This window comes from Dendropsophus ebraccatus, chromosome 1, assembly GCF_027789765.1.
Source record: "Dendropsophus ebraccatus isolate aDenEbr1 chromosome 1, aDenEbr1.pat, whole genome shotgun sequence".
NCBI lineage: Eukaryota > Metazoa > Chordata > Amphibia > Anura > Hylidae > Dendropsophus > Dendropsophus ebraccatus.
The window spans coordinates 26,096,274-26,119,607 of record NC_091454.1 but is presented as its reverse complement, the minus strand read 5'-3'; the positions used below and the strand labels follow the sequence as shown (position 1 = coordinate 26,119,607).

At 45.9% G+C, this 23,334-nt stretch overlaps 1 protein-coding gene across 2 annotated transcripts in view; it reads right to left on the bottom strand.

Annotated features, from left to right (window-relative positions):
- The window catches only part of SLC6A7 (solute carrier family 6 member 7), a 79,767-nt gene that overhangs the window by 16,469 nt on the left and 39,964 nt on the right, over nucleotides 1–23,334 (bottom strand). For both annotated transcript variants that reach the window (XM_069969136.1, XM_069969137.1), the window contains exons 9-12: nucleotides 11,830–11,942; nucleotides 11,605–11,736; nucleotides 10,269–10,368; nucleotides 5,997–6,097 (exon numbers count right to left, since the gene is read on the bottom strand). In XM_069969136.1, the coding sequence (XP_069825237.1) occupies nucleotides 5,997–6,097; nucleotides 10,269–10,368; nucleotides 11,605–11,736; nucleotides 11,830–11,942 (446 nt within the window). The remainder of the gene's footprint in view (nucleotides 1–5,996; nucleotides 6,098–10,268; nucleotides 10,369–11,604; nucleotides 11,737–11,829; nucleotides 11,943–23,334) is intronic.

The window sequence follows — 23,334 nt, the reverse complement described above, 5'->3', positions numbered from 1 at the left end:
AATAGCACATCCCAATGATATAGACCATGAACTGAATGAGCGCATAAAGCAAATATTTAAGATTAAATACTTTTTTTTTTCTAGCAGTAACTTAAAGGGGTTTTCCAGAGGGGAAAAAAAATCACATCAGATGATACCAGAAAGCGATACAGATTTACAATAAATTAAAAATGTCCAGTATTTATTAGCTGCTGTATGCCCTGGAGGAAGCCTGTAGTGCTGCTCTAGTCTGACACAGTGCTCTCTGCTGCCACCTCTGTCCATGTCAGGAACTGTCCAGAACAGGAGCAAACTGCTAAGCAAACCACTTGGCTCTCCTGTTCTGGAAGTTCCTGACATGGAAAGAGATGGTAGTAGGGAGCTCCCTTTGCCTCTTTATTTTGTCAACAATACAGTTCCTTAGGGTTCTTAACAGGTTTTTATCACCCAGTAAGGGGATAAAACTTACAAGGCGGAAACCTTAAAGGGGTTATCCAGCGCTACAAAAACATGGCCACTTTTCCCCCTACTGATGTCTACAGTTCAGGTACAGTTTGCAATTAAGCTCCATTTACTTCAATGGAACTGAGTTTCAAAACCCCACCCAAACTGGAGACAGCAGTAGGGGGAAAGTGGCCATGTTTTTGTAGCGCTGGATAACCCCTTTAAGGCTGAATAAGCGGCCGGAAACTTACGTAGTTTGCGTACAATGTAAAGTATACGATCTACGGCCGCACAGTTTACACTACGTACGAACTTACGCCCGGATCGTATGCGGCGACGTAAAATATGAACCAGACCATTATTTCGGGACGGAAATGCCGTAACTTACGCCCGTAGCGTTACATGCGGTCCCATACATAGTGGTGATTTCTTCATTTTTCAAGCTTTTTGTGCCGATCCAAAAGGTTCTGTGGGGTGTCCGGGGCTAGGTGAAGATTTCCAAGTAAAAGACCGCTGCCAGATTGCTACGAAGAGCGCTCAGGAAGCGTAAGTACACTACGGGCGTTAGTTTGCGTTCCGTACGTATCCGGCCGCAACTTGCGTAAAGTCCCGGCCGGAGTTTCATACGTATATGTCCGGCCGCGGAAAATATGCGGCCGGACATATACGTAGTGTGAACATAGCCCCCAGCAGTCATATGGCTTATTTCTATGGTATGTAAACTGCAGGGTAGGCAGTTGCTATGGGGCCCGTGCAGTAGGGGGGCTGGGGGCTGTGTATCCTTCTGCTTAACCCCTTATGTACTGCAGTGTGTAAGTGACCCAATGTTTACTTACATGCTGCAACACAAAAAATGGTTAACAAGCAGAAGACAGAGATCTCTGCTACACTGCACTGATAACCCCTGAGGCTGGCATCAAGCAGGAAAGGATATTGTGCAGAGCTCCATGCAGAGGTCAGGGGTTATCAGTGCTGGAGCAGTAAAGCATATATATATATATATATATATATATATATATATATATATATATATATATATATATATATGTGTGTTGTGCATAGGGGAGGGGGGGCCCCTTAAGTATTTTTTGCTATGGGGCCCCGTGAATCCTAGCTACGCCGCTGGGCACAGCATACGGCCCCGGTGCTAAAAGGAGCCACGCACCCCAGTTTTTTGGCCAAGGAAATGAGATATAACATTTATCACCAGTTAAATACAATCTGGCTATGACTGAATGTCTTGGCTGTATAGGCAGAGCCCGTCACTCCTCCTTGTCCCATTTGATGAATCAGAATAAATGAATGAGCAGCTTGAATTCATTGTCTTTCTGTTTTCACTTCAATGCATAGGGACATTCACCTACTTGGCACCGCAGCATTCTGACTCATGAAAATAATACTAGAACCATTGATTGTAGAGGCCTACTGTGTCACTGTTGTAGCCGTAATGTGTAGAGGCCTGACATAATTAAACCCGGCCTAACAGTGATGATTTAAATTCCATTCAGGGTCTGCAAAAAGCTGAATGATAGATAGATAGATAGATAGATAGATAGATAGATAGATAGATAGATAGATAGATAGATAGATAGATAGAAAGAGAGATAGACAGATACTGTAGATGATAGATAGATAGATAGATAGATAGATAGATAGATAGATAGATAGATAGATAGATAGATAGATAGATAATGTGATATGGTAAACGGGGGGGGGTCTATATGACTGGGGGAGCACACAGGGGCTCTATATAGTTGGGGGAGCACACAAGGGATCTATATAACTGGGGGAGCACACAGGGGGTCTATATAACCAGGGGGGCACACAGGGGGGCTATATTACTGGGGGAGCCCCCAGGGAGCTCTATATAGCAGAAGGAGTACACAGGGGGGCTATATATAAATGAGGGAGCACACAGGGGGTCTATATACTACTGGAGGCAACACACAGGGGTCTTTATACTACTGGGGGCAGCATACAGTTGCTCCTTATACTACTGGGGGCAGCACACAGGGGGTCTGTATACTACTGGGGGCAGCACACAAAGTGGTCTATACTACTGGGACAGCGCACACAGGGGTCTATATACTACTGGGGCCAGCACCCAAGGGGTATATACTCCTGGGGGCAGCACACAGGGGGTCTATATACTACTGGGGGCAGAACAAAAGCGGTATAGTACTACTGGGGGAAGCAGATAGCGGTCTATACCACTGTGGGCAGCACTCTGTTATAGGGTTGTATTGATAGTTGTCATGGTGTGGCGGCATTATGTAATGATATCATTGGTGATATCTTTTTGTTTTGTTCAGAGCAGTTTTAATGTAATATGTAATTATTGTATGGTGGAAATAGTGTTATAAGATAACTTCCATATGTACTCGACTCTTAATACAGTGTGGGGGCATTATACTGTGTGTGGAGCACCAATTCTGATAACACTGGGTTTGGGAGGAGGGGGGCCCACTCTTGAGGGCTCTGCGCCCGGCCCACCAGTGTATTAAAACGGGCCTGATGGTTTTACTTCTAGGAAACCAGTACTATATATCTTGGCTTCCTTTGCTAGCATTACATAGGACTTAGTAGGTGACATTCCTTCCATAGTCACTCGGACAGGCTATGTACCACAGCTTTTATATACATTTCAAAAAGTTAAACTGAGGTCAATGCTGGAAGATTTCACCTGAGATCACCTTACTAATCCTATGACTTCTGTCCAAATATCAAAGCATGAAGCAGATATAACGCACATTATTTTAGATCTTTCTGTCTTCCTGCAAATTATAAAGTGTAAATGATGCAATTAATCAATTGTCCACAGTGGATGTATTTATAGAGAGGCAGCTCTGTGTGTCTACAGAGGAGGGGATCCACACCCCTAGGGATAGAACCAGCTGTCGCTGACCTTGGCACAGGGGCTTCCCTTGATATTTATGCCTCATGGTCTCCGCAGTAAGATGTAGTCTTAAAGAAGCAGTGCAGTTTTTTTTTCTTCTAATTCTTCCCTTGCTGCCGGCTGGCACATATACTTACCATTGACAATCGGTTTCCAGCAGCACGGCTTTATTTCGGTGGTACGGCGCCATTTGGGCCCCTCTGATGCTCATTGGAGACCCTGACTTCCCGTCTTCAAAATCAATGTGGAAAGAAGAGGGTCAGAAGATCCAAGACGTCACCGCCAGCGGGAACCGAACAGCGCTGTACCAACGGAATGAAGCAGAACTGCTGGAAACCGATCAGTGGTAAGTATATGTGCCAGCCTGCAGAAGGGGAAGGAATAAAAAAAAAAGAAAAACTGCACTGCTTCTTTAAGGGTACGTTCACATGTACCGTATTCGCAGCGAGATCCGCTGCGGATCCCTGCCCAGTACACTCTATGGGCAGAAAAACTCGCAGCAGGATGTACATCCCGCTGCAAGTTTGTCAGCAGCCCGCCCAGTTTAAGGGGTTATCCAGCACTACAAAAACATGGCCACTTTTCCCCCACTCTTGTCTCCAGTTCAGGTGCGGTTTGCAATTAAGCTCCATTTACTTCAATGGAACTAAGTTTCAAAACCCCACCCAAACTGGAGACAACAGTAGGGGAAAGTGGCCATGTTTTTGTGGCGCTGGATAACCCCTTTAACCCCCCAGCCGCCGCAGCCTATACTTTACCTGGTCCCCGCTCCGGCTTGCTTCGGGGGTTTCCGGCACATCCCGCTCGGCCAATCAGTGCGCTGCCCCGCCGCAGTGCTCTGATTGGCTGAGCGGGACATGAAGCAAGCCGGTGCGGGGACCAGGTGAAGTATAGGCTCTGGCGGCCAGGGGGTTAACCGGGCGGGCTGCTGACAAACTCGCAGCGGGATGTACATCCGTCTGCCCATAGAGTTTACTGGTCAGGGATCCGCAGCGGATCTAGCTGCGAACACGCAGCAAGAAATTTACTGTGGATCCGGTATGTGTGAACGTACCCTAAAGGGACTCAGACTGTATCACTGTTGTTATCTGTAACCTTTGAGATGATACAACCTTTTATGAGAGTTATCCAGGATTCGATAAACATAGTTGTTTTCTTCCAGGAACAGCGCCACCCCTGTCCTCAGTTTGTGTGATGTATTGCAGCTCAGTTCAATTGAAGTGATAAGGTGAGGTTTCATACCTCACACAACCTGAAGGACTAGGAAGAAAGTAGTTATGGGGGAAGATTTATCAGACAAGGTGTAAAGTAAAATTGGGCAAGTTGCCTCTAGCAACCAATCAGATTCCACCTTTCATTCCTCACAGACTCTTTGGAAAATTAAAGGTGGAATCTCATTGGTTGCTAGGGGCAACTGGGCCAGTTTCACTTTACACCATGTTTGATAAATCTCCCCCTATGTTTTTATATGGATCTAACAAAAAGTGGTTTTATCAGACTCCTTATATACAGAGGGTTTTGTTAAGCAATGCTGCAGGCTGTATACATCAGGCACCAATATTCCTACTACAAGTATATCACAAATGTGCCCCTTTTGGTGCTGTAGTCATACTTAAAGGGGTTTCCACATCTTGCAAAGTTATCACCAATCCACAGAATAGGGAATAACTAGAGGTTCACAGGAGGTCTGACTGCTGGGGCCCTCCACAAACTCAAGATGGTGACCCAATTCTCATCACTCCGATCATTCTCTATGGAAGCCATGAGTTCCAAGGAGAATAAAAAGAATAGCCATGAGCATGTAAGACCCTCCACTCCATTCTACAAGGACTATTGTGTCCCTGTTGTTGAGATCTTAGAGGCCCCAGTGGTCGGCCATCTTTACCACTGCAAGATGGGAATACCCCTTTAATTGTTTAATCATTGACGTAATATAACATATGACACAAATGTCATCTGTTTTAGTATATAACTGTATCCCAAACATATTACCAAATGCATATGACCCCTTCATAACATCCCCAATTTAATACCCACCTTTAAAGGGGTATTCCAGCGAAGATCTTTCTTTCAACTCAATTGGTTTAAGAAAGTTATATAGATTTGTAATTTACGTCTATTTAAATATTTCAGGTCTTCCAGTACTTGTCAGCTGCTGTATGTCCTGCAGGAAATGTTGTTTTCTTTTCAGTCTGACACATGTTCTCTGCTGCCATCTCTGCCGAGACAGGAACTGTCCAGAGCAGGAAAGGTTTTCTATGGGAATTTCCTGCTGCTCTGAACAGTTCCTGTCATGGACAGAGGTGGCAGCAGAGAGTACTGTGTCATACTGAAAAGAAAACACCACTTCCTGCAGGACATGCAGCAGCTGATAAGTATGTGAAAACTTGAGATTTTTAAATAGAAGTAAATTACAAATCTATATAACTTTGATTTGAAAAAGATTTTCGCTGGATAGCCCCTTTAAATAAATGCAGGCCTCTTCACCCATTGCCATAGACCATGTCCTCATGCAGGGCACAGTCATTGGCGGTATGTGACGGTGAAGACTATGGCGAGAATAAGGAGAGGTTAGTATTTAATATTCTAGTATTTCAGAAGTTGAGGTCTTCTGGGAGAATGGGCAAGTATGGTTCAACACTACTGTAAACCCATAGTAATAAAAGAATCTACTCACAATTAAGGTGACCGGTGATAAAAAGGCCCAGCATGCCTTAAAATATATTCCTGGCTTGAATCCCAGCATCATTTGTATATCCCTGCAGAAGCTCTTGATTCCTAGACGAGTGAAATATTACATAGGCAATGACTATTGTTCTGTTCATGAGAGAAATGAATTGCAGTTATGTCTTGGAGATGATGACATTGAAAATAGCTGAAGCAATAGTCAAGTCCCCTCTGGAAATCATGTTTTTGTTAAATTACCCTATGGAATGCGATCTTTTTGTTTTAGTCTTTTGGGGGCAGTGCCAAGGGGGAACAGGGGTCACAGAAGAAAGTACCATTGTTTCTAATGAACTGGTTGTTTTATTCGGTTACCTGTTTTAGCTGATTTAGCAGCCATTGAGGTTTTCAGTCATACTGATTCCTATTTTCACACTGATTTTATATTTCTATTTTCTATATTTATAATATAGAAATAGCAGCATAGAGCTGAAAGGGAAGGCACTAGGAACCGCCAGAAGGGATCTGATAGGTGATAATATCATTCTTAAGTTGGGTATCACAGGATAGACCACTTCTTGTGACCAGTGGCGTAGCTAGCATAGGCAGCTGCTATGGGGCCCGTGCAGTGGGGGGGGAGACGGTAAGAGCCGGCCTGTGTCCTTCTCCTTAACCCTTTATGTACTGCAGTGTGTAAGTTCACTTACATGCTGCAACATAAAAAAAGGGTTAAAAAGCAGAAGGCAAGGAGATCTCTGCTTCACTGCACTGATAACCCCTGACCTCTGTTCTCTGTTGGAACTAAGAAGATGTGTGGAGGCAGTGCAGAGGTCAGGGGTTATCAGTGAACAAGTAGTGAAACAGAGATCTCATTGTCTTCTGTTTTTTAACCCCTTTTTTGTGTTGCAGCATGTGAGTGAACTTTTGATGACTTACAGACTGCAGTACATAAGGGGTTAGCAGAAGGTAGTCTGCTCCTGCACTTATGTATTTAACCACAAGGGCTCCTAATGGGCCCTTACAGCTGAAAACAGTGAACTGACAGAGCAAGCAACCATTGGCTCTCTGCTGTGCCCCAAGAGATTTAATTTTTTGACCACAACAAATATGCAGTGCTTTGTGTTGTGTGTGTGTGTGTGTGTGTGTGGGGGGGGGGTCATACAGTTTTTTTTGCTGTGGGGCCCCATAAATCCTAGCTATGCCCCTGCCTGTGACGCATTAAGTACTGTAATTTTCTGGTGGTCTGACTGCTGGTCACATGATGCAGTGGCTCTAATGAGATATATGGATGCAGATGTGCTGGCATGAAACATATGATATGGGCAAAAAAAAAAAAAATCTTATTAATTTCTAATTGCTTACATAGCATGTGCATATGCTGTAGCGCTGTACAGAGACTGGCTTTATATAGCGTATTCTAACAACAGATCTTCTATAAACGTTTTTTAGCTTGGAAATAGTCTTTAAACAATCTGATACTGACGTCGGAATCCCTGCACGCTTTCCCGGATTTATACAGCGGTTTCTAAACAGAGGATTCACTTCCCGGCTGATCATTGCAGGGTTTCCATTTCATTATCACTCCTCTGAGACATCAGCAAGAAGGATCAGATGAAGCCTCCGGCTCCGGGATTGGTTATCGGCAGTACCCATCTAATGGCGTGTATGCGCCAGGCCGAACGTCTGCTGGAACTGATAGCTAAACAATACAGGCATCTGACGCTCGGCGCTTCCCCTATTATACCAGCTATGAAACCAGCTCTGGATCAGCGAATCACTACAATTACATTACACAGTTAATGAATGAGTCACCTGGGTTATTTTACAGATCAAAGCCATACACGAAGATGTGTTACATTTATTGTACTTTTCAGATTGTAATTTTTTTTAAATAATTTTCTGTACTTTATTATGGGAAAAGCCATTGTGCTTCTGTTCTTCCCTTCTAGCATTTGCTTTACAGCAGCCACATAGGAAGCAATAGTCTGGAGTTGACTCACTTACTTCTATGGGAGAGTTTTCTAGGCGTGCTCCCTGTGCAGAGGTTATCGTGAAGGGAGGTGGAGGAGATGTGTCAGTCACCTACTGTGAATGTGTGATACTGTGTTCTCTATAATAAGATGACTAGTGAAAAGTAGTCGGTACGAAACAGAAAGTATCAGCGTATTTAGATATACTAAAGGTACCAATACACTTTATAAGGGTGCCTTCACACCTACCGGATCCACAGCGGATCTCACTTCTGCGGATTCGAAGCGAGAACCGCTGCGGATCCGGTATCTATTCACCCCTATGATAGCACATATTCGCAGCGGGATTAACATCCCGCTGTGAATATGTGCTTTAACTCCCTGGTGCCCGCAGCCCCGCCGTCGCATCCCCGGAGCAACCCCCCCCCCATCCCGGCCACATCCCCCCCATCAGCCCACCCCCAGCCCCCTGCAGTGAGGCTGCCGGCTCCTGTCCCGCTCAGATCAGCTGAGCGGGACCAGAGCCGGGAGCCTCACTGCAGCCGCGCCGCCGAGCAGGTAATGTATGCTCTTGGCGGCGGGATGCGGGCGGCGGCAGGCTGGGGGTGGGATGATGGGGGGATGTGGCTGGGATGGGGGGATGTGCCGTGGCCGGGATGGGGGGGATGTGCCGCCGCCGGGGATGGGGGATGCGACGGCGGGGCTGCGGGCACCAGGGAGTTAAAGCACATATTCACAGCGGGATGTAAATCCCGCTGCGAATATGTGCTATCATAGGGGTGAATTGATACCGGATCCGCAGCGGTTCTCGCTTCGAATCCGCAGAAGTGAGATCCGCTGTGGATCTGGTAGGTGTGAAGGTGGAGGCAGTGGTACAGCACATGGGGTGGAGGCAGTGGTACAGCACATGGGGTGGAGGCAGTGGTACAGCACATGAGGTGGAGGCAGTGGTACAGTACATGAGGGGGAGGCAGTGGTACAGCACATGAGGTGGAGGCAGTGGTACAGTACATGAGGGGGAGGCAGTGGTACAGCACATGAGGTGGAGGCAGTGGTACAGCACATGGGTGGAGGCAGTGGTACAGCACATGGGGTGGAGGCAGTGGTACAGCACATGGGGTGGAGGCAGTGGTACAGCACATGGGGTGGAGGCAGTGGTACAGCACATGGGGTGGAGGCAGTGGTACAGCACATGGGGTGGAGGCAGTGGTACAGTACATGAGGTGGAGGCAGTGGTACAGCACATGGGGTGGAGGCAGTGGTACAGCAAATGGGGTGGAGGCAGTGGTACAGTACATGAGGGGGAGGCAGTGGTATAGTACATGAGGTGGAGGCAGTGGTACAGCACATGGGGTGGAGGCAGTGGTACAGCACATGGGGTGGAGGCAGTGGTACAGTACATGAGGTGGAGGCAGTGGTACAGCACATGAGGTGGAGGCAGTGGTACAGTACATGAGGTAGAGGCAGTGGTATAGTACATGGGGTGGAGGCAGTGGTACAGCACATGGGGTGGAGGCAGTGGTACAGCACATGGGGTGGAGGCAGTGGTACAGTACATGAGGGGGAGGCAGTGGTACAGCACATGAGGTGGAGGCAGTGGTACAGCACATGAGGTGGAGGCAGTGGTACAGTACATGAGGGGGAGGCAGTGGTACAGCACATGAGGTGGAGGCAGTGGTACAGTACATGAGGGGGAGGCAGTGGTACAGCACATGAGGTGGAGGCAGTGGTACAGCACATGAGGTGGAGGCAGTGGTACAGCACATGAGGTGGAGACAGTGGTACAGTACATGAGGGGGAGGCAGTGGTACAGTACATGGGGAGGAGGCAGTGGTACAGCACATGGGGTGGAGGCAGTGGTACAGCACATGAGGTGGAGGCAGTGGTACAGTACATGAGGGGGAGGCAGTGGTACAGCACATGAGGTGGAGGCAGTGGTACAGTACATGAGGTGGAGGCAGTGGTACAGCACATGAGGTGGAGACAGTGGTACAGTACATGAGGGGGAGGCAGTGGTACAGTACATGGGGAGGAGGCAGTGGTACAGCACATGGGGTGGAGGCAGTGGTACAGCACATGGGGTGGAGGCAGTGGTACAGCACATGAGGGGGAGGCAGTGGTACAGTACATGAGGTGGAGGCAGTGGTACAGCACATGAGGCAAGTTGGCAAGCTAAAATTTTGCACCAGAGCCCATCAGCCTTTAGCTACGCCCCTGGTGTCAGCCATACAGTAGGTGTGAGGTGCAGCAGTTCCTTTCTCTCCATGTCCACAATTTACAATATATCCATGTTATGACAATAGGCCAGGCCTTACCATAAACTCTTGAGACGACAAGGCAGAATGTGATGACTAGGACCAGAAGACCAAAGCCTGCACTGTAGTCATCCAGCAGGACCAGCCAGTACATCCCGCCCTAGGATATACAAATAACACATCTGATGTACGGTACAAATTACAGCAATGATAACATTTTTATTTTGTAACTCAAGTTTCGTGGATCGACATTGATTTTTAGACCCTGGAGGTCCATGACGTATACATGAAGCCCCGATGGAGAAGCTGTTACAGTCCCTGACCTACCACCATGCAGCAGTTATAATGGGCGTCTTCCTATGTGATGGGAGGGCTTGGGTACGATCTGTAAGCTCAGCAACCCCTGAAGCTACCACCACTTATGATTTTTGAGATCTTATGAGATGAGATAGCTTCAGTTGTCCACTTGCTATTAACATATCTTCATAGTTAGCCTTATCTTATCTTCTATCTTATCTCCTCATCTCTGTTCTAAAGGTAGCTTTACATAGATGGCTCATACATATATTTACATTTTGTCCTCTTCTTCTTATCTGGTGTAGCACATTCTACACCCAGCATTTATTATACATGTTTGATCATCTAAACTTTGGTTTACGTCATCATTGCTTCTCAAAATGTTCTTACAGCGCCGACATGTATCTAGAACTAACAGGGCCACCTCTCTTTTATCAAGAAATAATAGGACCCCCCTCCACTTATACAGAAATAATAGAAAACCCCCCAATTTATCCAGAAATAATAGGACACTCCCCCATTTAACCAGAAATAATAGGACCCCCCTCCATTTATACAGAAATAATAGAAAACCTCCCATTTATCCAGAAATAATAGGAACCCCTGCCCCCAATTTATACAGAAATAATAGGACTCCCCCATTTATCCAGAAATAATAGAACCCCCCCATTTATCCAGAAATAATAGGACCCCCTATTCATCCAGAAATAACAGAACCCCCCATTTATCCAGAAATAATAGGACCCCCCCCCCCCGCCCATTTATCCAGAAATAATAGGACCCCCCATTTATCCAGAAATAATTGGAACCCCCCGTTTGTATAGAAATAATATTCATCCATCCATCGTCCACCTCCTACCGTCAGGGACGATTTGGATGCCCTTTATAATCATGGATGGCAAGTCCATTTTGAAAAAAAGAGCCACTCTGGTCCATAGGCTGTGACTGGTATTGTAGTCCATACCTATATAAGTGAATAGGTCTGACTTGCAGTACCAGACACAGGCTCTGAGTAAGAGTGGAGCTATTCCAGTAAGGAAGCAGCTGTGTTTTCTCTTATACAATCGATAAGAAATTATGTTGTACAGATACAACTTACATTGGTTGTGAGGATCAATCCCATCAGGAATAAAGCTACACAGATAATAAGAGAGAAAAATGCTTTCTTTGGTCTGAGGTAGTAAGGGAACTCATCTGTGATGGCCGTCACTATCGTCTCCATGAATGCAAACTGTGGATGAAGCAAAGGACACTTTTTTTCCATTTTCATTATTTAATACACTAAAAGGGTAAATAAAAACCATAAAGGAAAAAAAAAACTTACCTGGCTGTCTAACCCAAGGGTCAGAAGCATAAAGAAAAAGAGGAATGACCAAAATGGCGATAGTGGAAGCATTGTCATGGCTTGTGGGTATACTACAAAGGCCAGACCAGGACCTATGAGAAAAAGAGTACAAATATATATATAAAAAATATATATTTTATCCATATTTCTGAATTATTCGAAAGATAAATTTTGTCAAACCTGCAATGATATCTGAGAACAGTGTCCCCGCCGTATGTTGTGTAAATCTGATTATTTTACTGTTGTGTAGTGTCCCAGTATGGGTTGTCCACTAAATTCTATTCCACCTGACTAAGGTGCTTCTGTAAGGTATCGCACTAGTAGGGGATGAAGGTGTTGTTGTGTGTTTCCCCACTAGGTGTCACTCTCTTTCTTTATGTAAGTCTTTTCTGTGAGCACAGCTGAGGAAAGTTATGGGTTAACTGTTGTTTGTCATATGTTACTGGCTGGGGCCTGGGGTTCTTTCTTCAAGCCTCAGTTTCCTATCCATGTTGGGCTAGGGCCAAAGTCAGTGGGCTACACTACTGTCTGTGCCAGTGGCCACTTCTTCTGTATTTTGTAAGTATTTCTTTGGTTAAGTGCTGGATTCTGTCCCATTTTGGTGTCACCACACCTGCACCTACACCTTACACTTGGACTACCCTCCATTTCAAGCTCAGTGCCCACTTCACTGGCTTTCTCACCCCTGGCCAAGGCAACAGTATACCCCCCAGGGGATATATTTTCATAGCCAGGGGTGTAATATAAAACTGGGTATAGTCTAGCCCAGGCCACAATATACCCCAGGGGATGAACTCTATATTTGGAGGTGTAAATCAGTCTTGGCCAGACTATATCCCTCCAAGTTATCATGTCACTGGTTTTCTCAGTACTGGCCCAGGCTACAGTATACCTCAAGGGATAAATTCTATACCAAGGGGTGAAAAATAGCTTAGGCCACATTTTATAGCTCCAGGTCATAATGTTATCACTTCATTGGTTTTCTCTAATTTGCTGAAAAGTGCGCAGATCTTTTTTTTTTTTTCATACTCGGGCACACAGATGCTTCCTCTTCTTGGGAAATACAGTACAGTGCTTACATTGAACTGACAGTAGGTGGCGCTGTCCCATCAGTGCATCATCTGCAGTATTTTTTTGAGCGGGAGGAGATTTTTATGGTCTGAGCAAAATTTTACAAAAATCATCATTAGACGCAAGTGTCTTGATACATCTTGCACAATTAATTCCACAATCTATGCCTAAGGCCGGGTTCACACTGCGTTTTTTGCAGTCCGTTTTTTTCATTCTTTTTTAGCGTACACAAAAAAGCGGTCAACCACGTTTTTTGAGTACTCTAAAAAACCAGATGCATTTTTATCCGTTTTTTTAATCCGTTTTTTTATTATGGAAATTAATGCAAAAAATGATCAAAACTAAGGCACACAAACACTTCCTTTTTTTTCATCCATTTTTCAAAAAACGGATGGGGGGAAAAAAATGGACTAGACACAGTGTGGACCCAGCCTAAAACAGCTTGGTTACAAAGGGTAGGACTTTGCGCAAAGAATGAAAATTTGCGCATGATAAAGTATAAAGTGGCCTGAGGGGGTATGAATTGGCCTAGGCCAAAATATACCCCGGGGTATAATCTAGCCTAGGCCATTTTAACCCTAGGTATTGTCTGGGCTGGGGGTATACTCTGGCCTGTTACACTGGGCCACATCAGTTGTTTTGTGCTTTTTTTTTTTTTTTTACTGTGTGTGAACATAGCCTTACTGTTAGGCCACCGTAGAACATTTCTTATATTATATTGTTTCTCATAGAATTCAGCCTAATAACATTTTAGTTCAGCTGTAATCTGTTAGATTTCTAGCAGAAACCAGAACATTTCTTGGCCGTAGAGTAAACCAAATCACTGGTGTAATTAGTCAGAGGGGCGTTTGCCAAGATGAGCTGTGTTTCACTTAGATAATGGGGGATAAAGTCTGCCAAAAGTGCAACCCAGGAATTTATGGAAATAAGCATCACATTTATTGTGCATCTACAGTGATAGATATAGAATATACACATCAGTAACCTTTGACCCTCCAGCTGTTGCAAAACTACAATTCCCATCATGCATGGACAGCCAAATCTTTGATGGGAATTGTAGTTTTGCAACAGCGGGAGGGCCGAAGGTTCCCCATCCCTGTGCTAGTATGTGAAGTGACAGCCCTGCAGCCCACCAATACATTTTATAAATAGTAGGCTCTTTAGGGGTTGGAAACCCCCTGTAAAAGGGGGAGAAAAAAATTTAAGTTATACAGATTTGTAATTTACTTCTATTTAAAACTCTCAGGTCTTGCAGTACTTATCAGATGCTGTATGTCCTGCAGGAAGTGGTGTATTCTTTCCAGTCTGACACAGTGCTCTCTGCTGCCACCTCTGTCCATGTCAACAACTGTCCAGACCAGTAGAGTTTTTATAAGGATATTTGCTGCTGCTCTGGACAGTTCCAGTCACAGACAGAGGTGGCAGCAGAGAGCACTGTGTCAGTTTGGAATAAATAAACCACTTCCTGCAGGACATACAGCAGATGATATAAATTGGAAGACTTGAGATTTTTAAATACAAAGTAAATTAAATACAAATTTAAATAAGTAATTGAAATAATTAAATACAAATTTACCATATTTTCCGGCATATAAGGCTAATGGGCGTATAAGACGACCCCTGACTTTCAAGAAGAAAAGAAAAAAAAAACAGTTAAAGAAGCAGTTCAAAAAAAATTATTATTGGCCCCCCGCTGGGTGCCGGGGCGTATACTCACCACAGCTGATCGGTGTCCCGTGGTGCGGCTTCGTTCCAGTCCCGCGGACTTCAGGCTCTGCTGTGACTCCTCTTCTGTGTCCTGTGATTGAACGCCAGAAGTCACGTGCTTCCATAGAGAATGTATTGAAGTGTGTGAGTTTTGGCGTACAATCACAGGAGACGGAAGAGGAGTCACAGCAGAGGATGACATGAGCAATAATAATTTTTTGTGAACTGCTTCTTTAACTCACCTGTGACCCGTTCCCAGCAGCCGCGCGTCTCCTGTCCTGTTCCAGGCGCAGGCAGTGTGACGTACACTGCCTGCTCTGGAGAGCCCCGAAGCTCTCCCGGGCAGCCAGTCGCCTCATCGGAGAAGCTCGGAGACCCTGGGCTGCCCGAGAGAGCTTCGGGGACCTCCGGTGCAGGCAGAAGACGGACGGATGCCGGGAACGGGTCACAGGTGAGTAAGCTGTTGTTTTTTTTATAGTGGTAGCCCCATACGGTGGGGATGCGACCATTTTTGCGCTCCCCCATCGTATTGGGCGACCATACCCAGCGTATAAGGTTAAAAAGGTTAAGGTTAAAAAGTTGTCATATACGCCGGAAAGTACAGTAAGTAAATTACAAATTTACATAACTTTCTGAAACTAGTTTATTTGAAATAAAATAGTTTTTACTGGAGTACCCCTTTAAGTTAGAGAGTTCTCTGATCACATAGGGGGAGATTTATCAAACATGGTGTAAAGTGAAACTGGCTCAGTTGCCCCTAGCAACCAATCAGATTCCATCTTTCATTCCTCACAGACTCTTTGGAAAATGAAAGGTGGAATCTGATTGGTTGCTAGGGGCAACTGAGCCAGTTTCACTTTACACCATGTATGATAAATCTTCCCCATAGTTTCTTGCTGCAAAATGTTGTGGGGGTCTGTTTAGTTCTCCTGCTACACCACCAAAAGAGGGAGGAAGCATTACACAGTATTCAGTAAGGGGTCTTTTAGTGTTATGTATGGACATCACATAGAGAGAGATGACCTTTATAGTATTCCTATGGTTTGACTAATAGGGGAAGTTCCTGCATGGGGGACCCTCACTCAATTATCATAGTTTAAAAGGCAGAAAAAAGACATAGGCCATCCAGTTCTGCTTAAATCCAGATGAAGGCAACAAACCCAAGATGTCCACTGATGCCAGGGAAAAAATCCTTCTTGACTTCAATTCTAGCAATCAGAATAGATCCCGAAACATCACTAAAAGTAACAACTGGACATCCACGCGTTTCTTAATCACACCTAGGGGCCTATTACACGGAGCGATTTTTAACGATTAACGACTAACGATAAACAATTGCAAACAAGATTGTTTATCATTAACCTGAAATCATTCACCATATTACACAGAACGATAGGCGTAATGCTACGTTTACATGGAACGATAATTCGCCCGATCGTACGATCAACGATGTCGGAGTAAGGATTTTTTTTTTTCATAACGATCAGTGTTTAGACAGTACGATATATCGTATGGAAATTAGTTTTGCGATTGTTTTGCAATCGCTTAAAGCCTATCTCACACATTGGTTAAATCGGCGAACGACTGTTCACACGGAATGATCTGCGAATTTTTTGCGAACGATCAACGACGATTGGAGAACTTGCTGAAAGATCAAAATGAACGATTTCTCGCTCTACGTTTGATCGTTCGCTGCGTTTACACGTACGATTATCGTTCGAATTTGATCGTTATCGTGCGAATTTGCACGATAATCGTTCTGTGTAAACACAGCATTATGCTGCGTTTACACGTAACGATTATTGGCCCGATCGTACGATTAGCGATGTCGGATTTACGATTTTTTTTTTATAACGATCAGTGTTTAGACGGTACGATATATCGTACGAAAATTCGCACTGCGATCGTTTCGCGATCGTTTAAGCCTATCTCACACATTGGTTAAATCGGCGAACGACTGTTCACACGGAACGATTTGCGAATTTTTTGCGTACGATGAACGACGATTTGCTGACCTGATGAAAGATCACGATGTACGATTTATCGTGCGTCGTTCGATCGTTCGCTGCGTTTACACGTACGATTATCGTTCCAATTCGACCGTTATCGTGCAAATTCGCACGATAATCGTTACGTGTAAACGCAGCATTAGATACAATCATTATTGCGATCGTTACTATGATCGTTTATTTCCTTCTGATCCCAGCAAAACAATGAACAATGCATTATTACACTGAACGATTAGTGAAAAAATGCGGAACTTCAGCGAACAAATGTGGAATTACAGCGAACGATTAGCGATAATTTTAGGTTCAGATCTAAATCAACGATCAATGACACACAAACGATTTTTCGATCGTTGCCTGCAATTACACAGAACAATTATCGTTTAAATACGAACGATATAACGATTTTTCATACGATAATCATCCCGTGTAATAGGGCCCCGTACTAAGAGGCAGAAGCTCGCACCTTGGTATAATGCTGCAAGTCAGTCAATTAAACGCAACAGGCCCACCGCCTATAGCACACTGCAGTATATGTCTGTATGCTTGAATGCAGTGTGAACTTAGCCTAAGCTTCCAAGAATGTCTGTCCACCAACTTGTGTTTCCAATAACAATCGGCAGAATTATAAATGCAGCTCTTTCTATAATATAGGAAATTTCATGATAATAACGGCATGGATTTATAAAGTTTCTTTGCAATTGATTTTGTATATACTGGTGAAATGGTTTCTCAAAGGGGGAAAAAAATAAATCAACTGATCTCAAAAAGCTATACAGATTTGAAAATGATTTCTATTTAAAGCCTCAAGCCTTTCAGTACTTATGAGCTGCTGTATGTCCTGTGGGAAGTGGTAGGTTTTTTTCCAGTCTGACACGGTGCTCTCTGCTGCCACTTCTGTCCATGTCAGGAACTGTCCAGAGGAGGAGAGGTTTTTCTATGGGGATTTACTGTGTCAGACTAAAAAAAAATACACCACTTCCTGTAGGACATACAGCAGCTGATAAATACTGAAAGACTATTTTTTTTTTAATAGAAGTAATTTACAAATATGTAGAACTTTCCAACATCAGTTGATCTGAAAAAAAAAAAAATCTACGGAGTTCCCCTTTAAATAAGACATTAAAATAAATACAGATAACAACATATAATAGTGGATCCTAGAGGCATTTCTTTGCAGTCAGAAGCATCTCCATATTGCACTTTGGGACTTTTTTCAACTTTGGGACTTGTTTCAGACGCAGCTGGGTTTGCACAATCAGGCTATGTTCACACTACGTAAGTTCCACAGAAATCACGGTTGTTGTTACAACGACCGTGATTTCTGCAGTGCTTCCATAGTGCTGCAGGCTGAGGAAATCCCGTCCGGAGTGTATACACATGGTATACACTCCGGCAGGGATCCCTAGCGGCAGGGCCGTCTTAACAGCATTATGGGCCCCTGGGCAGAGGTGCGAATTGGGCCCCACCCCCCGCGGCCGCCGCCATCAAAACCCCCCCATCTTTGCAACCCCGCCCCTAGCCAGTACAATTACGTACAATAAAAAATACAAATTATTGTTAACATAAACTTTAATTCACAACACAGTCTCTCAGCAGCGCAAAAACAAAAAAATAACCGTGCGTGCCGCACCAAACCAGACCGGGTTGGCTTCCAAAAACGCAATGGAGACAGCACTTCCAACAGCAATCTGCAGGGTTTAATGTCACACCAGTGCAACATGTTTAATATATACAGAGGGGCAACAACATGACTATTATATATGAGAACCATGTTGTCTCCCTGTATGTATACTGTATAATACAATATACAGGGAAACAACATGGCTTATATATAGAGAAGGGCAAAACAACATGTCTCATATATACAGAGGGGCAACAACATGACTATTATATTATATATGAACCATGTTGTTTCCATGTATACAGAATACAGGGAAACAACATGGTTCATATATAATATAATAGTCATGTTGTTGCCCCTCTGTCTATATGAGACATGTTGTTTTGCCCTTCTCTATATATATGCCAGATAACAAGCAACAAATATTACCACCGCATACTGACTAACACCACCGCTGCTACTGACTAATCCACTGTACACAGATCACTATCACCTCATCCAGTCATATAGAGGTACCCAGCTCTACACAGGTTCTGTACACCATATACATTACAGTGCAGATACATCAAGTGACTCACAGGGGACGTCTTCTCTGATCGGAGTTCTTCCCTTTTCATCTTCTTTTCCATTTGCCCTGTGCTGTTATGAGAACTTCTCCGAGCCACGAATCCACAGAATCTGCCAGACAGACATATTAGGCTCCACACTCTGTCACCATCCTCATCTCTCTACACACTGCACATCTGTATTGGCCCCTTATAGATAGCTCCCCCTGTATTACCCCCTTATAGATGGCTCCCCCCTGTATTACCCCCTCATAGATGGCTTCCCCCTGTATCCCCCCCCTTATAGATGGCTCCCCCCTGTATCCCCCCCTTATAGATGGCTCCCCCTGTATCCCCCCGTATAGATGGCTCCCCCCTGTATCCCCCCTATAGATGGCTCCCCCCTGTATCCCCCCCTTATAGATGGCTCCCCCTTCCCCCCCCCCCCCGTATAGATGGCTCCCCCCTGTATCCCCCCCTTATAGATGGCTCCCCCTGTATCCCCCCCTTATAGATGGCTCCCACTGTATTACCCCCTTATAGATGGCTCCCCCCCTGTATTACCCCCTTATAGATGGCTCCCCTTGTATTACCCCCTTATAGATGGCTCCCCCTGTATTACCCCCTTATAGATGGCTCCCCCCTTTATTACCCCCTTATAGATGGCTCCCCGCTGTATCCCCCCCGTATAGATGGCTCCCCCCTGTATTACCCCCTTATAGATGGCTCCCCCCTGTATCCCCCCCCGTATAGATGGCTCCCCCCTGTATCCCCCCCGTATAGATGGCTCCCCCGTATTCCCCCCTTATAGATGGCTCCCCCCTGTATCCCCCCCCTCGTATAGATGGCTCCCCCCTGTATCCCCCCCCCTCGTATAGATGGCTCCCCCCTGTATCCCCCCCTATAGATGGCTCCCCCCTGTATCTCTCCATATCCCCCCTCATATAGATGGCTCCCCCCTGTATCCCCCCCTCGTATAGATGGCTCCCCCCTGTATCCCCCCTATAGATGGCTCCCCCCTGTATCCCCCCCTCGTATAGATGGCTCCCCCCTGTATCCCCCCCTATAGATGGCTCCCCCCTGTATCCCCCCCTATAGATGGCTCCCCCCTGTATCCCCCCCTCTCTTGTATAGATGGCTCCCCCCTGTATCGCCCCCTATAGATGGCTCCCCCCTGTATCCCCCCCTATAGATGGCTCCCCCCTGTATCCCCCCCTCTCTTGTATAGATGGCTCCCCCCTGTATCCCCCCCTATAGATGGCTCCCCCCTGTATCCTCCCCTATAGATGGCTCCCCCTGTATCCCCCCCCCTATAGATGGCTCCCCCCTGTATCCCCCCTATAGATGGCTCCCCCCTGTATCCCCCCTATAGATGGCTCCCCCCTGTATCCCCCCTATAGATGGCTCCCCCTGTATCCCCCCTATAGATGGCTCCCCCCTGTATCCCCCCTATAGATGGCTCCCCCCTGTATCCCCCCTATAGATGGCTCCCCCCTGTATTCCCCCCCTATAGATGACTCCCCCCTGTACCCCCCCCCCTATAGATGGCTCCCCCCTGTACAGCAGATAAAAAAACAAACACCCAACTCACCTACCAGCGCTCCCCCGTCGCTGCTTCCTCTCCTCTTCTGCCCCCAGCTGATGCGTCGCCCCCCGGGGGATTCTCCGGGAGCGCACACATCCGGAAGCTCAGTGTGCGCCCAGGCCGGGACTTCCGGTACAGGAAGCCCCAGCGACGCGCACTGAGGTTCCTGATGCGTGCGCTCCCGGAGAATCCCCCGGGGAGCAACGCATCAGCCGGGGCCGGATTTCCTCTTGCGACCGCAAGCAAGGAAGTGCTTGCGGTCGCAAGAAAAGGGGAAGGGGGGGCGCGCAGGGCCGTCTTACCCATTGGGAATGGGAGGCGGCTGCCCGGGGACCCTTGCGTCCTAGGGGGCAGCCGCCTACCATGCCCAATGGGTAAGACGGCCCTGCCTAGCGGCCCCGTAGAGAACTGACATGTCAATTTTCTGCGGCCGTTATTCAATGAATAGCGAAAACCCTTTCAGTGCACACAATAGAGCGTGCAGCTCTGGCCGCATGCTCCATAGTGTGCAGTGGGGAGTTCTGATGCAGGCGCGCACGGATGCGCCCGCATCAGAACTCAGCGGCACTAAAGATCATCCAGCCGGTACTGCAGGATGATCTTCTCTGAGAACGTCCGGGTCACGGAACGGCCACTCTTCTACAAGGCCTGAACATGGCTTGACTTGGCTCACTGTTACAAAGGAATTTCACTGAGGATAAAGACTATTGAGCGGCTGCCGCTGATGGTGCTGAGCGCCTTGTAAAACCCTTCGTAATTAGCACAGAGAAAGCAGAATTAGCTTAATGAATTAGAGGAGGCTGCCAAAACTTACGGCAACAATCCCATGGGAATCAGGATGGGAAAGAAAGGCACCATCTGCCTGGCAGAACGTGTGCGACAACGGGCATCCCGAGTGGGTGGCAGACAGCTAAAGCATTACAAGAGGAGCAATATCCTGAGACTCCTCTTATTATAATAATAATAATAAGTAAATATACTATTATACACAGTGAGGGGTAATATTGAACCCCTCACTATGTCAGGGATGGATTCACTGCTGTACCGAATAACAGAGGGTTTACAGAAGCTCCGGACTGTAATCTGTTTCTAATAATGTACATACACTCACCGGCCACTTTATTAGGTACACCATGCTAGTAACGGGTTGGACCCCCTTTTGCCTTCAGAACTGCCTCAATTCTTGGTGGCATAGATACAACAAGGTGCTGGAAGCATTCCTCAGAGATTTTGGTCCATATTGACATGATGGCATCTCACAGTTGCCGCAGATTTGTCGGCTGCACATCCATGATGCGAATCTCCCGTTCCACCACATCCCAAAGATGCTCTATTGGATTGAGATCTGGTGACTGTGGAGGCCATTGGAGTACAGTGAACTCATTGTCATGTTCAAGAAACCAGTCTGAGATGATTCTAGCTTTATGACATGGCGCATTATCCTGCTGAAAGTAGCCATCAGATGTTGGGTACATTGTGGTCATAAAGGGATGGACATGGTCAGCAACAATACTCAGGTAGGCTGTGGTGTTGCAACGATGCTCAATTGGTACCAAGGGGCCCAAAGAGTGCCAAGAAAATATTCCCCACACAATGACACCACCACCACCAGCCTGAACCGTTGATACAAGGCAGGATGGATCCATGCTTTCATGTTGTTGACGCCAAATTCTGACCCTACCATCCGAATGTCGCAGCAGAAATCGAGACTCATCAGACCAGGCAACGTTTTTCCAATCTTCTATTGTCCAATTTCGATGAGCTTGTGCAAATTGTAGCCTCAGTTTCCTGTTCTTAGCTGAAAGGAGTGGCACCCGGTGTGGTCTTCTGCTGCTGTAGCCCATCTGCCTCAAAGTTGGACGTACTGTGCGTTCAGAGATGCTCTTCTGCCTACCTTGGTTGTAACGGTTGGCTATTTGAATCACTGTTGCCTTTCTATCAGCTCGAACCAGTCTGCCCATTCTCCTCTGACCTCTGGCATCAACAAGGCATTTCCGCCCACAGAACTGCCGCTCACTGGATGTTTTTTCTTTTTCGGACCATGCTCTGTAAACCCTAGAGATGGTTGTGCGTGAAAATCCCAGTAGATCAGCAGTTTCTGAAATACTCAGACCAGCCCTTCTGGCACCAACAACCATGCCACGTTCAAAGGCACTCAAATCACCTTTCTTCCCCCATACTGATGCTCGGTTTGAACTGCAGGAGATTGTCTTGACCATGTCTACATGCCTAAATGCACTGAGTTGCCGCCATGTGATTGGCTGATTAGAAATTAAGTGGTAACGTGCAGTTGGACAGGTGTACCTAATAAAGTGGCCGGTGAGTGTAGATTGTGGAAGCAGGACTATTCCCACGTAGGTCTTCATTAGGACTAAAAAAAATCCAAACATATAGCCGGGTGAAGCGCATTGCAGAACACTTCACTCCCTGGCTGTCGATAAGATCTGATTTATTTGCTCCATTATAGTCTATGAGAACAAATAAGTCAGATCTCCCAGCTGGCCAGGGAGAGGAGCACGCTGCCACATACTTCACCCGGCTATAGCTCAGGGTCACAGCAGGTCTCAGGAATGAGACCCGATGGGATATTTTAATTTTGACATGTCTCAAATCATACTAAAAACTAATTTATTTGACACTAATGCTGGGTTTACACGGAACGATAATTCGCCCAATCGAACGATTAACGATTTTGAAGCAACGATTTTATTTTTATAACGATCAGCATTTAGACGGAGAAAAATCGTTAGAAGATTCGTAAGAAAAATCGTTATTGCGATCGTTTTTAAGATCGTTGAAGCCCATCTTTCACAAAGGGTGAATCTTTGAAAGACTGTTTACCAGAAGCGATCTTCGAATATTTAGCGAACGACGGACGACCATTTGAGAACATGTTGAAAGATCAAAATGAACGAATTTCCGCTCATCGCCTGATCGTTTGCTGTG